The sequence below is a fragment of the Macrosteles quadrilineatus genome, unplaced genomic scaffold (genome assembly GCF_028750875.1).
Source record: "Macrosteles quadrilineatus isolate MER2022 unplaced genomic scaffold, UCM_ALF_1.0 Scaffold_6__1_contigs__length_79288215, whole genome shotgun sequence".
NCBI lineage: Eukaryota > Metazoa > Arthropoda > Insecta > Hemiptera > Cicadellidae > Macrosteles > Macrosteles quadrilineatus.
In genome coordinates, this window is record NW_026542599.1 from 52,246,581 (window position 1) to 52,260,057 (window position 13,477).

The window sequence follows — 13,477 nt, forward strand, 5'->3', positions numbered from 1 at the left end:
ACATCAAAATAAACAGTTTGCTTAACCCTAAACCTTATTTTTCCCTAGTATCTGGTACCTATATATTTTTCAACTTAAATTTAGACTACTATGGCAATGTTTAAAAACTATTTTGTTAATTAGTATCGCAGGGTAAAGCGAGGTGGTAAAAAATAGGTCTACCGGTTGGCCTATTTTGGTTAAACGACGATGTTAAATATCTTGTCATGAATTTGACAGAGGAGCAAAGTAGGCCTAATTCAATTGGTGATTAATTTTTGTCGAAGTGCACACGGCAATATTAGTTAATCCTTTGGGATTTTATTGTCTAAGTTACACCATTTAGTTTTAAATCTTACCGGTAAACCAAGTGGTTGTGATTTCATTTCGCAAAATGATTTTGTATTTTTAGCTACATTACATTTTTTATAAATTTACTTGCAAATCAAGGGCGGAGTGATATTTGTTATTACATAATTATATGTTGTAGTGTTTTTTAATAACCTCGTTTTATATTCTCCTTCTCCACACAACATAGGCTTAGGCCTAATTAGTTGACTATTCATTGTTGTTAAAAAGAACAGAACGATTATAAAATTAAATAAAAACGGCATGAATTTAATCACTCAATATAGAACTGATTGTTAATAAATTTCGTATTACATGCAATAGACTAATATGCACTTTAGTATTTATCCGACTTTTTCCTTTGTACTGTATTTACAATGTGTTAGATTTGTTTACTAACATATGTCGAGGCTCTTGTTTACTTTTTAGTGTTGACTCGCAAATAATGTCATGGCAACCAATTAACCCATAAGGCCCATGTTAAATTTCTAAAAGTTTGCATTCATGTAGGGAAAATTCCTATGGTCCGATTTGTACCATTTCAGATTTATACCTTCCCATGGTTGGTTACTATGACTGTGTTAAATTTCGTGAAGATCGCTTCAGCCGTTCAGGAGAAGTATTTGTAATAAAAAAGCAGGAGTGTAGTATAAGAGCTTCGCTCGCTTCGCTCGCTCCGCTCAACAAGTAACAACAGTAGAGATAAATGTCTTAAGACTACTTAAGCTGTGATTTTTATTTAGTGGTATTTATAGCACGCGACTAATAATAATACTAGTTATCGAACTCTTAATAATTTATCTCCATGCCCAGTCATTTTTGGATTAAGCCAGATCTTTCTAGCTCAATATTTATCTTAAGGTCGTTTCCGGTGTAATACAAGATAACAACATTTCTTATATAAAACATACTACATAAATGTTTGTTGTTTCACCAAGATTCAAGATGTGATTGTTTATATTCTAAATTTTACAGTACATCCCTGCGTGAATCGTATTTTAAATCTAAGATGTTGCGAATCAAGGTAATTAATACATAATAAAAAATAAAAAAACTAGGACAATTCAGGAATGAAGGTATATCTTATCTTTCCCCATAGTGCTGATAATCCGTAAAATTACACAATACCTATGATAAGCTCCGCTTTTCTTACTCATTCTCTTGAATGAGGTCCAATATTACGTAAATTCAATGGAGGAATGGAGGAATGTACGTAAATTAAAATCTTTGATTAAGTACAAGATGCTGGTAAAGTTATCCTTATAAACTTCTATCGTAAGGGTTATTGCCTTCATCAAATGTGGTCAACGCAGCACCGTGCTAAACTCAAAGGCAAGAAGGAACAGATGTTTACGACGAGCCTCAATTGATTAGTTATCGATCTATGCTAGAAGGTTGGTAAGCAGAGAACCTTTGATGAAGCTCACATACCTTTACTCCCATCGCAATAATTATATGTTTTTCATAAATATCATCACTCTATTTAAAATGTGTTTTATAATTCTTCCAATTGCTTATGTAATAAACATCCTATAACATGATTATCAAACATAATCTACTTTAAGCTAAATTTCTCAAAGAAGTTTTAACAATACTACGCACTTTGTTATTCTCAAGGAATCGTCTTTTGGTAAAGGGACAATTTTTGATTTCTTCTTTGGTCGGAAACGAAAGAATGCAAGTCAAAAGTCTCTCTCTGCAGCTTGACATTCTGTAAGACACTTGAAGCGTACAAAATCTTTCACCGCCTTTCCTACAAAACTGGCTTAATGAACAACTGTTTAACAAATATGAGTGATAAATTACGTTTTTCTTTCATGGACCTACGAATAATATGAATAAAATCTACTTTGGTAAAGGGTTTGGTAAGGGCTGAAGTGAAATTATCCTTACAGGGGGTTTCCTAAGGTCAATTAATTATCTGGACCTATCATTAATCAAATGCCTCATAACCAACTATGAGATAACCGTTCCAACATGATTTTAGTAATGTATTAAGTGGCAATTGAGCTGTTCTAGTGGTAGAGCTCAAGGCTTCGGAGTCCGATGTCCCCGATACAAAACCCGCCAATCACAAATGGGTATTATCCATGTGATAATGCTGTGACACTCTTGGACTAGCCTGAAGTAATGTGTAAAAGAGTTCTGGGCTCGAACCCATCCTAGAATGGAAAGGTTGACAAAAAAAGTAAACTATTAAGCCCCGCATGTACAAAAATAAAGGGGGCCCCATATGTAAGTATACATAATACAGGAGTAGGTTTATTGGGTCAAAATAAAAAGAAATCAAGAATCGCATTTTTTTCCTACGATAGCAAGATATCATTAATAGTTGTTGAGAAATAAATGTAAAACACACAAAAAGAATTACAGATATCTCGCTAACGAAGCATTTTTGGAACAAATGTTAATTCTAAATTTTCGTTTTACTTTCATTCAATAAACGTATTCCCGAATTCTTTATACTTACTTAAAAGACACCCTGTATATTGCTACAGTTTAATAAACATACCTTGTAGATCTATAAAACACCGTTGTATTAAAAAAATTGAAAAAGTAAATTTAGAAAGTCTATAAACAAATGCATAAAAACCATTTTTAATGAATCAATTCGTCTCAAACTTGAGGTCTAAAGGAGAAGTGGAATCTTACTTTCTCGTGTTGTACCATGAACAATATCCGTAAGAATTGCAAAGTGAAAGGATTAAGATTACTGCAGGGTAGAGAGACTGTCGAACTTGTATGTAAACTCTACACAGAGTTGATAACATCGTTGTTTGCTTCTACAATGTTAAAGTGAACAAATATTGGGAGTACAAAATACAAGCGAAATGTATATAATTTTCGTTGTGATGATATAAAAACAAAGTTAAATTACAAAAACTTATTTTTCACTCCTCCAAATTCAAGTGAGAGTTTTGTTACAATCTCTTTTATAATAACAATTTTAGTTCAATGAAGATTATTATTATAATTATTCCATATGACATCATTATTCCATATGATATCATTATTCTATAATGACCAAATCAATAAAAGGTAAAGTAAAATAAATATATAATGCTCGTCTTAAATAGTCTCTACCTAGCTTATAAAGTAGGCTATTTAAACAATTAATTTATCAAACAATGGAATGACTTTTTTTTATCATACTCTCCGGAAAATGGCCGTTTTTAGTTCTGTAAATGGTTCACAAAATCCACAAAATGTTTCGGTTGGCTAACCTTTAACGTTTGTTGCACATTATAAATGTTATATTTAAGTAATGTTAGAAAACAACAGAAATGTAGACATTGATGAGGACTTTGTATAACCTCAAATTATGTGGTCCAACTTTGTAAAGATTAGAAGGTTTTTTTGCACAGTATGATGAAAATATTTGTTCATCAACGGAGCGAAAGTGCCTTACCATTCCGTACCAAAAACAGCCACTTTCACTTCTGGCGATGAAATATACTATTCACCAGCTTCTAATCTTGTTTTTATATTTATTGCCGACAATTCTATATGCATGATATTATATCAACTCGATATATCGTTTATCCGACTTAGATTTGCGTACAATAATGATCTATTATTCAATGAAAGCATTGAATAATATTACAGCAGTAGAAGAATAAATAAATAATAAATAATAAGCAAAAAAATTATTTAAGAATTTAATTTTACTTGTTTTCCTAAATAAATGTAAATCTTTTACTGAAATGGTATAATTTGTAATTTGATGAAATATTTCAATTGCTTTCAATTAAAACCTAAAATGTGACCTAAAAGCCTGTGATCTATGTTCATAACATAGATAATTACTTCAGTTTGTTGTGCCCCAATTGTGTCGTGACAGTTTCCTTATAAGAACGAGGAAATGCCAACTTGCCTACGTTTTGTTTCATTCCAACAAGGAGAGGGTTACAAGTATGTCCAATGAGATTTGGTACAAATAATACAACTTGCCAATTAAAGCTATGTTCCAATCTCACCTTATTCTATTCGTGGTAAATTAGTACAACACATTTCAGTTATATCGAAGGAGTTATATTTGAAAGGAGTTGGGAATAATAACTCACGTTCAAATAACCTAAATAAACCAAAACCAAACAGTGCTAAGCAACATGCCTAGGTCTTAGTGAGTTAGTTTAAAATTAGTAGTTAATGCGTTGAAAAAAAATTAATTAAGTCGTGGGTTACACTGAAGAATGTATGAAACGTATTTACAGAAAAGTAAAAGAAACCGACAAAACTAATAAATTGGATAGAGGAATGTGTGTTTATAATTCAGTTTATATTTTAGGTTATTAACAATGACTATTGAAAACTACACTCAAACTATCTGAACGATGAATGACAACAGAGTATAGTGTCAATGAATCATTGTGATTTTGTTTAACTCCTCAAATAAGTTTTTATTGTTTAGAAATTTGTTTTACAAATCATAATTTTATTTAACTCTTAATCTTTTTAGAACTCACAGAAAAATTACAATATGAATATATTTTGGTTACACTAGAATGCCGAGCAAACAGATGATAATTTTGTAGCTTTCATTGGCAAACGTACAGATGCCTTAACAGAACCGAATTGCAAACTATAAAAAATTATAAAGTACACAGATAGGACTGAATGGTGAAGAAAACTCGAGAAGTGCAGTCAACAAAAAGGTAAAGAAAGGGTAATTTTGTACATGAATGTCATTATGTTAGCCCGAGCATGTATTTCGTTCTGTAATGCTTTTATGCAACTGTCTGGTCTGTCAGCAATTAAGTCTTTATCCACTTTGTCAACACATGTTTTCGCTCATTACACTATCGAGTGTGATAAATGGGACACCATGTATAAACTGTATGCTGTATATCTTGGAACTGGTAAATGGCTATGCATGAATGAAAACTCCATTCAGTGGCTATACAAATGCTTAGTAAGAGAGTTTTAATAAGTTTAAAGTGCATTGAATTCGTAGGACCTTACATTGTATCTGCACTGTTTTGTTTTATCGCACTCGATGTATTTTACAGCAGTTTATTAAAAATCATTCACACAAACACAAAATGGTAAGCTTGTACTATGTAGCTTCCAAGAGAAGTAATGTAGGTCTATACCATAATTAGATCATGTTGAATACTGGCTGTAAATGTATCAGCTGTTGCACTGCTCATTGACGATTGTCAATCTTCAAACTAGTAATATTTTACTTATTTAAAGATTGATAATAAGTTTATATCCTAGATTTTAATTAAATTATAGAGGTATCCAAAAATATTTTATTAATCGACGTTTATTTATGGAAACAATAGTTACATTAACATTAACACTTCGTTTAATAGCCACAGATTAATTAAATCAAGTAAACCTTAACAATCGTGTGACATTCAACTTTAAATGAACAATCTGACCTAGTTGTGGGCAACTCTTTCATTAATCATTCAATGTTGAGTTCAACTGGTTGAAACAAAGGTTTAACGCTGCAATATTATATTTTGGCTCGACACTTTACCAACAATAAGTCAAAGTGGTAAACCAAATCTAAAATTACCCTTAATGAATATGTGTATTGTGTATGAGCACTAACAGTATCACGGTATAGCCTTGTTCTTGTCATATCTTATTATTATTTGTATCGTAAGTGGGCTTAAAATGGGTCAGTTATACAGAGAAAAATTGTTATAACCCTCTTCAAATAAACTAATTTTACATTATTCGGCCTCCAAACTTACAAAGATGATATATTTATAAAAAAAAAAAAAACTATATTAATTGATATGGACTTTTTAAAACCCCGTAAATCACACACCTTCTTTTGCATAAATTAATCTCGATTGAAATAAAACGTCTTGAAGATTATGTAAATAAAACATAAACTATTTAGCTATTCGATTAACCCCTCCAAAGAGCACGAACCTTAACTAACAGATTTTATTTTATCACATTCAAAATATTGAATATACGTAAACTGTTTCTCGTGTTTTAATTTATAATTTAATTAGGGTTTATTTGTTTACTTAAACCTGAGTTTAAACTTAACTCTTGAGATTTTCTATGTTACATTACGGTTCAAGGATTAGTTTTGATTCTGTCACACATCTAATTGCAAATACATAAAACAAAGAGATCCTCATTAAAATAAGCAATGAATATAATACATGTTTTGCCTTTATAACTAATGGTGGGTAATTCAAACATTTAGGTATTTTATATTGAAAGAACCACATCATTTTCTTCTGTATTCTAACCCTGTTTCGGATCAACTAGTTTTCATAGATATGTGCTATACACGTCCCTCAGAAATTTATACAGCATTTCAACCAATATCCTCTTACCTAATGAATCCGTGAACTCTGAATCCAAAGCTCTCGCCAGCGACGTTTCGTGAGAGGTTCCTCCGTAGGTTTTCAGGTTACGGTCATCACTCAAACTCACTTTAAACCTCTCCATATTGTAAGTCGCTATCGTATCCTTCTTCTCCATAACACGTGAAACTCACTCACACACAGACACGTCTACGTCCACACACGTACGAGCCGCAAGGCACACTGGATATCCACAGACAGTGAACAGCTGATAAAGGAGGCCGTTGCGCATGCGCCGCCATTGTTGACATCTGTCAGCTGATTGTAAACATAATCAAAGACTGATCCCGAGTTTACGACTGAGCTTAATATATTGGTATTTTAAGTAAATTTATTATACCTCGTAATTATTGTTTTAACAACGAGTTTATATCATTCTTGTGGTGTAGTGATTATTAGATAAAAATATTTCTACTTTATACATAAGGTAGGTAACTAGGTAACTGAAAATTGTTTGAACTAATTGAGAAACACCCGCGACACATAGACTCCCTTAGAGAAGACCAAAGTTATAAATAATACCAAAGCTGTTGAATATTGATGTTTGTTTTTGTTCGCCGCAAGTTGAAGTTTGTGTTTTGTTTCAGTTAGAAGCTCGTCGTAATCTTCTTAGAGGTATACTTAAATAATTAGTTTGTGATTCGATAAAATGCCATCGATTGTACCATAAATAGGTACAAACATTGTACCTATTTAAATGCACTTTTCAAATTTAAAAAACCTAAAAAATCAATTACAACTACATCACAAGACATGCGTAAAATAAGAAGTACCCTAATTCATTTCAAACTGGATTGGTAAGTAAGAAGGGAGAAAAGCTAATATAAATAGTCACAAACTGTTTAACAATTGTTTGTTAAACAATTTGTGTCTTTTATAAGTAGTTTTGGAAATACAACCACTTGAGGAATAACGTTAAGTGGCAAGATCTTTTATAAATTAAATTTAAGATTATTTATATAAACCTTTAAGCTTGTAAACATATTTTTCCGTTTGATAATGAATGACTATTAATTCTTCACAGCCTTTGATCGTGTTCTGTGTAATGTCACATTAAAGCCTCGCGAAGCACATGGCACCAGCACACATATGTGTACGTAACGTAATATTCCAACTCATGGCCTTACAATCGATGGATAAATTAACAGCACAATGCTTTTGAATTTGTCATCTGTTTGTGCAAACTCTACAATTTCAAAACTGAGCCCGTACTTTTAAAAACCGCAAAGCAAACTCGTATCGCAATAAATATATCACTTTTTATATTGACATTTATGTCTATTTTATTTGGTTTCTTTAAGAGTGAACATTGCTTTTAGTGTACATAATAAAAACATTTTTGTAGCAGAAAGTTAAACGTTCAGACTTTGATAGTACTGTAACATTGTTGCATACTGCCCTGCAATTTTCACAAGAATTCCAATTTGCTTCTTGAACCCATCGATGTTCAATGGTTGAACCTCGCCAACTTGTGACTGAAAAACAGTCGACGCAGCCTGGCTGGGTGGTGCACAAATGCTATCATTCATTTCTAACGCATACAAAAGATAATTAACCTCCATTAAAGGGTTTACGCTTAAATCACTTGTCGTTAGGCTCCTGAATTTGCATCAAGTTTAAAAAAAAGTATATACATCATCACAAATCTTCCAAACGAAAGTTGCAGAGCAATGACACAACTTTTGGAACCTAAAGCATAAGCGCTGTTTAAATAGTGTTCTAATTTCATTTGGAGAAACAAACAGCTTACAACAAGTAAAACAAACACTCGCCTGCAAGAACGTGATGTGGTCCAAGTGTGTCTGGATGAGGCCAAATATACATCTGTGTACGTGTCAACGATGGAGAACCAGTGTCGAAAAATACAATCTAATATTGGAGTTTATATTTGTATTGCTACTTGCGATTTCAGTAGCGACAGGTGGGATTTGTATTTTTGTTAACTTCATTTTGTTAATAACGAAATGTAGGCATTTTTTCACTTAAAGTGAAAGACGTTTCTAAGTTGTACTCTCGTTTATTTAACTTACAACTATTCCACTGACAAGGACCTATTAACAACTATTGGCAGAAGCAGTATTGCAGTGTTAGAAAGAGCAACTGGTTGGAAATTATAAATCCCAAGAAACATCACGAACATTACATAACTATCAAATCTATAAAATACATACGCCATGATTTCTTATTGACATTTGCACGCACTTATTATATTAAACTTAATAAATGTTATTGCAACACTAGTACGGTTTGTAACTTATCTAAAATAGAATAATATGTTTAAAGTTATACTAAATTATTATATTGTTATATCATTGATTGTAACATACCACAAAATTCGTAAACTTTTCGATTCCTTTTTCACGTACCTAAAAAGAGAAAATAGTATCGGTTAATAAATATGTTTGCAAACCTTAAGTTAGATTACGGAAAAAGTGATTGATTAAACACATATTATCTTAGGAAAATAACATTAGGATTTGTGGTCTACGTTCTATTAAAACACAATGAATTTAAGCTATTATAACTATTTTGGTTTAAAAGTTAATTTACTAAAGAATTACATTGATTTCAAGAACTAATCATTCAATAATGCTGGATGCCATGTGGATGCCATGTAAGTGTTTCTGTGCTGCAATTTTACAGTTTATTTAATTTGTGGCGTGCATTAAATTCATACAATAATGTAATATTATATTCTACAATTTTTTTGCATTTTACTTTTGTATCTGTAGAAGTTAGGAGTAAAACGATTAAAAATAATAGACAGAATAATAACATAATAATGGTCATTCACTTGGCTAAAGCATCAAAATACTACTCAAACTAAATGTCTTCATGTATAGTGTAACCACTTGTTATATTTTGAATGAAAACATATTTTTAAAGGATAAAATCCATTTCTATGTACTCTAAAATATATACTCAGATACCAGATAAAACTTATTTTATTGATAATATAACTTATTTTTCACTGTCAGAAGACTAAAATAACAAACAGATTCCACTACAACTGGAAATAATCAATGCATATTTTAGTATTCAAAACGACAGGGCTCAGTTATTTCAAAGACTATCGCTATTTGCACTGGTTGTTAATCATTCATGATGTATCACAGGACGATGTAGATAGTAGATATAATACCAGAATATGACCCCACTTTCGGCGTTTTAGAGGCACTTTTAGGGCACTTTTTATAGGGGAAAAATGAGAAAAATGAGTGGCTCATTTTTTTGGCCACTTTTTTAAAGACCCAGCTCTCGACCTATACACCCCTATATAAATTTTCTACTTTTTTAATACTGAAAAATACTTCTGGAATATGGCTCATTTTTTTGACCACTTTTTTAAAAATCCAGCTCTTGGCCTATACAAGCCTATATAAATGTTCAATACCATTGTATAACTCTATTCCACATCCATTCGAACATGTATATCTCAAAATCATGCAAGGTTTGTACGCGAACTCGGGGGCGCTCTATGGCTATGTGTAAATTATGCCTGACTCTAACGAATGACTGTGAGTGTACCTAATGACCCTAATTAAAACCAATTGTCAACATTTTCTGCCTGTCTTGTGCCAATCTGTCTGGCATCAATCTGGTTTAACCCTTTCAGTGCTATGAAACGATATATTGTTGTTTTTAAAAATCTCTAAGGGATATAGAGAGGAAGGTTATTTTTAATAAAAAGTAGCAAAACGGCCATTGGTGACCTGCATGTTCATAGGATACACTAACAACCACTTAGCTAAAAGATTCGCCCAATCCGATGATTTCGAGGTGTATGTCTAAACCCAAGGATTATGAACACCTCACTATGCCCCAGCGGTTGTAGTATATCGCTACAAACACACAGGTCACCAATTATTTGCCACACAGGACGGGGATGGAACCCCGAGCAGACGAATGCCACTGGCCAAGTGACACACGCCTTAGCCCTCTCGGCTATCTGTGCTTGAAGACTGAGGAGTCAAAAACTGGTATTTAAGCTAACACCACTGATCGCGAACAGATAGCGCTACAGATGGTTGTTCAATGCATTACTAAGTAGCAGCACTAGTTAGTCATGGACTATTTAGATGATATTTTTCAGTTGAAACACAACAGTGATCATAAATGTGTTCCAGAGACTTTGCTGCAAAATATTATTTTTCTTAAAATAGCTATAAGTTATTAAGATAACCTTGTCTAACTAAATCAAAGTTAAATTCAATATTACGTTGTAAACTATATGTATTTTGATTTTATATGAGATTTTGGTTTCAAAGAATGCTATCAGAACATACAAAATTATAGGAAAACTGGGAAAATTATTACAAAAACTAAGTTTTATTTAATGTTTACTACAAATACTGGGATTTATCTTTGTTCTATATTTTCTTATTGTCTTATTATTCAAAATTAGCATAATTATTAAAATAGTGACAACATTACAGTTAAAATTCAACAACATGTAATGGAATTAAAAGTCTTACAAAATATGAACTATTGGCCTAGCACTGAAAGGGTTAAACTGGTCTGTCTAGGGTAGGTTTAGACAATTACCAAATATGTTTGATTGATTGACCTTAATTATTCAAATTGTTAAGTTTTAAATTAATTTAGACAATTTTGTGATATAAAAAAGGGAGATTCTATAGTATCATCACTCACTCTTCCACCTGGATCTTCTTGTTTTGGTAAGTCTTTGATATGTAAGCCTAGTAGAAATAAGTTGTCGTGTGTCGGGTCATGGGATCAATTGGTTGCATAATTGATGTTTGTACTCATACTCTGTATTTCTTTTAACTTAGGAGTGTAGCTAATATTCCATTTCTTAAACACTTGGCTGATTTTGGTCACTAAGGAACTTGTAAAAAATATATACAAGTTATTTCTTAAAAACTTAGCCGAATTATACTCACTGGGGAAGTTTGAGTGACTTATTATTTAAAAAACTTAGCCGAATTATACTCACTGGGGAAGTTTGAGTGACTTATTATTTAAAAACTTAGCCGAATTATACTCACTGGGGGACTTTGAGTCACTTATTTTTTTTAAACTTAGCCGAATCTCAATCACTGGGGACTTTGAGTCACTTATTTTTTTAAAACTTAGCCGAATTATACTCACTGGGGAAGTTTGAGTGACTTATTATTTAAAACTTAGCCGAATCTCAATCACTGGGGACTTTGAGTCACTTATTTTTTTTAAACTTAGCTGAATCTCAATCACTTGGGACTTTGAGTCACTTATTTTTTTAAAACTTAGCCGAATCTCAATCACTGGGGACTTTGAGTCACTTATTTTTTTTAAAACTTAGCCGAATCTCAATCACTGGGGACTTTGAGTCACTTATTTTTTTTAAACTTAGCCCGAACAATTACTGGGGACTTTGATTCAAAAATATATACAAGTTATTTTTTAAAACTTAGCCGAATCTCAATCACTATATAATTTTTTCATAGGTAGTCTTCTCTATATAACTAACACTAACTCTGTATAAATGTAGACTCAGCATTCTGCTAAAAAGAGTTTTTATTTAAGATTTAGAATTTAGTTTTGATTTAGAAAATTTTAATTGCCATATATTATTGTATAAAATTGTTTTGAATATTAAAATTTAGAATTATGATTTGAATTATTACTTCTCATTAATTTAAATTGTAAAAATGTAATTTCTACTATATAGAAGATGCCAACCTATTTTTTAATTTCATATATAAAAATGAAGACCACATGTCAACATTGTTTTGCATCGCTCTCCAAAAAAAGCAACCTTATTCGCCATTACAAATTGATACATCAAATGAAGGTATGTAAACTATGTGATTTAATCTGTGATAGTAACATAGCTCTAAAATCTCATATATTACAAAGTCACAAGACTTGTAATTTCTGTAAAAGAAATGTTGTTGGTCATTTTAAAAGACATGTAAATTCTTGTAACAAATGTCCATATACAATGATTAAATTTGTCGGTGAATCGATTAAAACTGAACTTAAAAGTACTCTTCAGTCTTGTCCTCTACCAATAAAATGGACTTTAGTAAGGAGAATCAAATTTATAAAATATACAATAGATCAAAATGGAAAATTAGTTAATGAGAAAGAATGTATTGCAGATTTCAGAAGCCTTACTATCCTTACCATTGAGAAGAGAGATTTAAAGCCTCAAATTGAAAATGCTCTTTTAAAGATTGACGCTTCTATGCACAAATATCAAGCGGAAGGTAGTGGATGGATATATGACCACACTAAATATTGGCAGTTGCACGTTTACAAGTACAAGCCCCTAACTCCAAAGTCATACATTCCCACACCAAAAAGTATTAAATTGACAAAAGCAGTTTTAAATATAAAGAATGTTGATAATAAATGCTTCCTTTGGTCAATTTTAGCAGCTTTACATCCAAGGAATGCTAAACATGCTAATAGAGTCTCTAACTATGCACCCTACGTAGGTAAGTTGAACATGACAAATATAAAATATCCCGTAAAAATATCTGACATAGATCAATTTGAAAGAAAGAATAATATAAGTGTTAATGTATTTGGAGTTGAAGACCAAAAATTTATATATCCATTAAGAAGAACCAAACTGAATAGTAACACTCATATAGATCTATTATTATTACAACAAGGTCGTAAATCACATTACTGTTTAATTCGTGATTTTAATAGGTTAATGCTACGGTCAACAAAAGATAACAGTAAAAAGCATTTTTGCAAGTTTTGTTTACAACATTTTTACACCAAAGATAAATTGGAGTGTCATATAACATATTGTAAAAACTTTGATGTCCAACGAGTGGAAATGTCTAAACAAG

General features: G+C 31.6%; 1 protein-coding gene across 3 annotated transcripts in view; it reads right to left on the bottom strand.

Annotated features, from left to right (window-relative positions):
• LOC128996958 (solute carrier family 12 member 4) overlaps positions 1-13,477 on the bottom strand; it is a 280,375-nt gene that overhangs the window by 163,946 nt on the left and 102,952 nt on the right. Inside the window, exon 1 of one of the 3 annotated variants that reach the window (XM_054422515.1) lies at positions 6,639-6,830. The exons of 1 other annotated variant lie outside the window; for it this stretch is intronic. In XM_054422515.1, coding sequence (XP_054278490.1) covers positions 6,639-6,786 — 148 coding nt within the window. In that variant the 5' untranslated portion in view covers positions 6,787-6,830. Of the gene's footprint in view, positions 1-6,638; positions 6,831-13,477 lie in introns of those variants that run through there. One more of the 3 variants, XM_054422513.1, reaches the window with a different exon arrangement.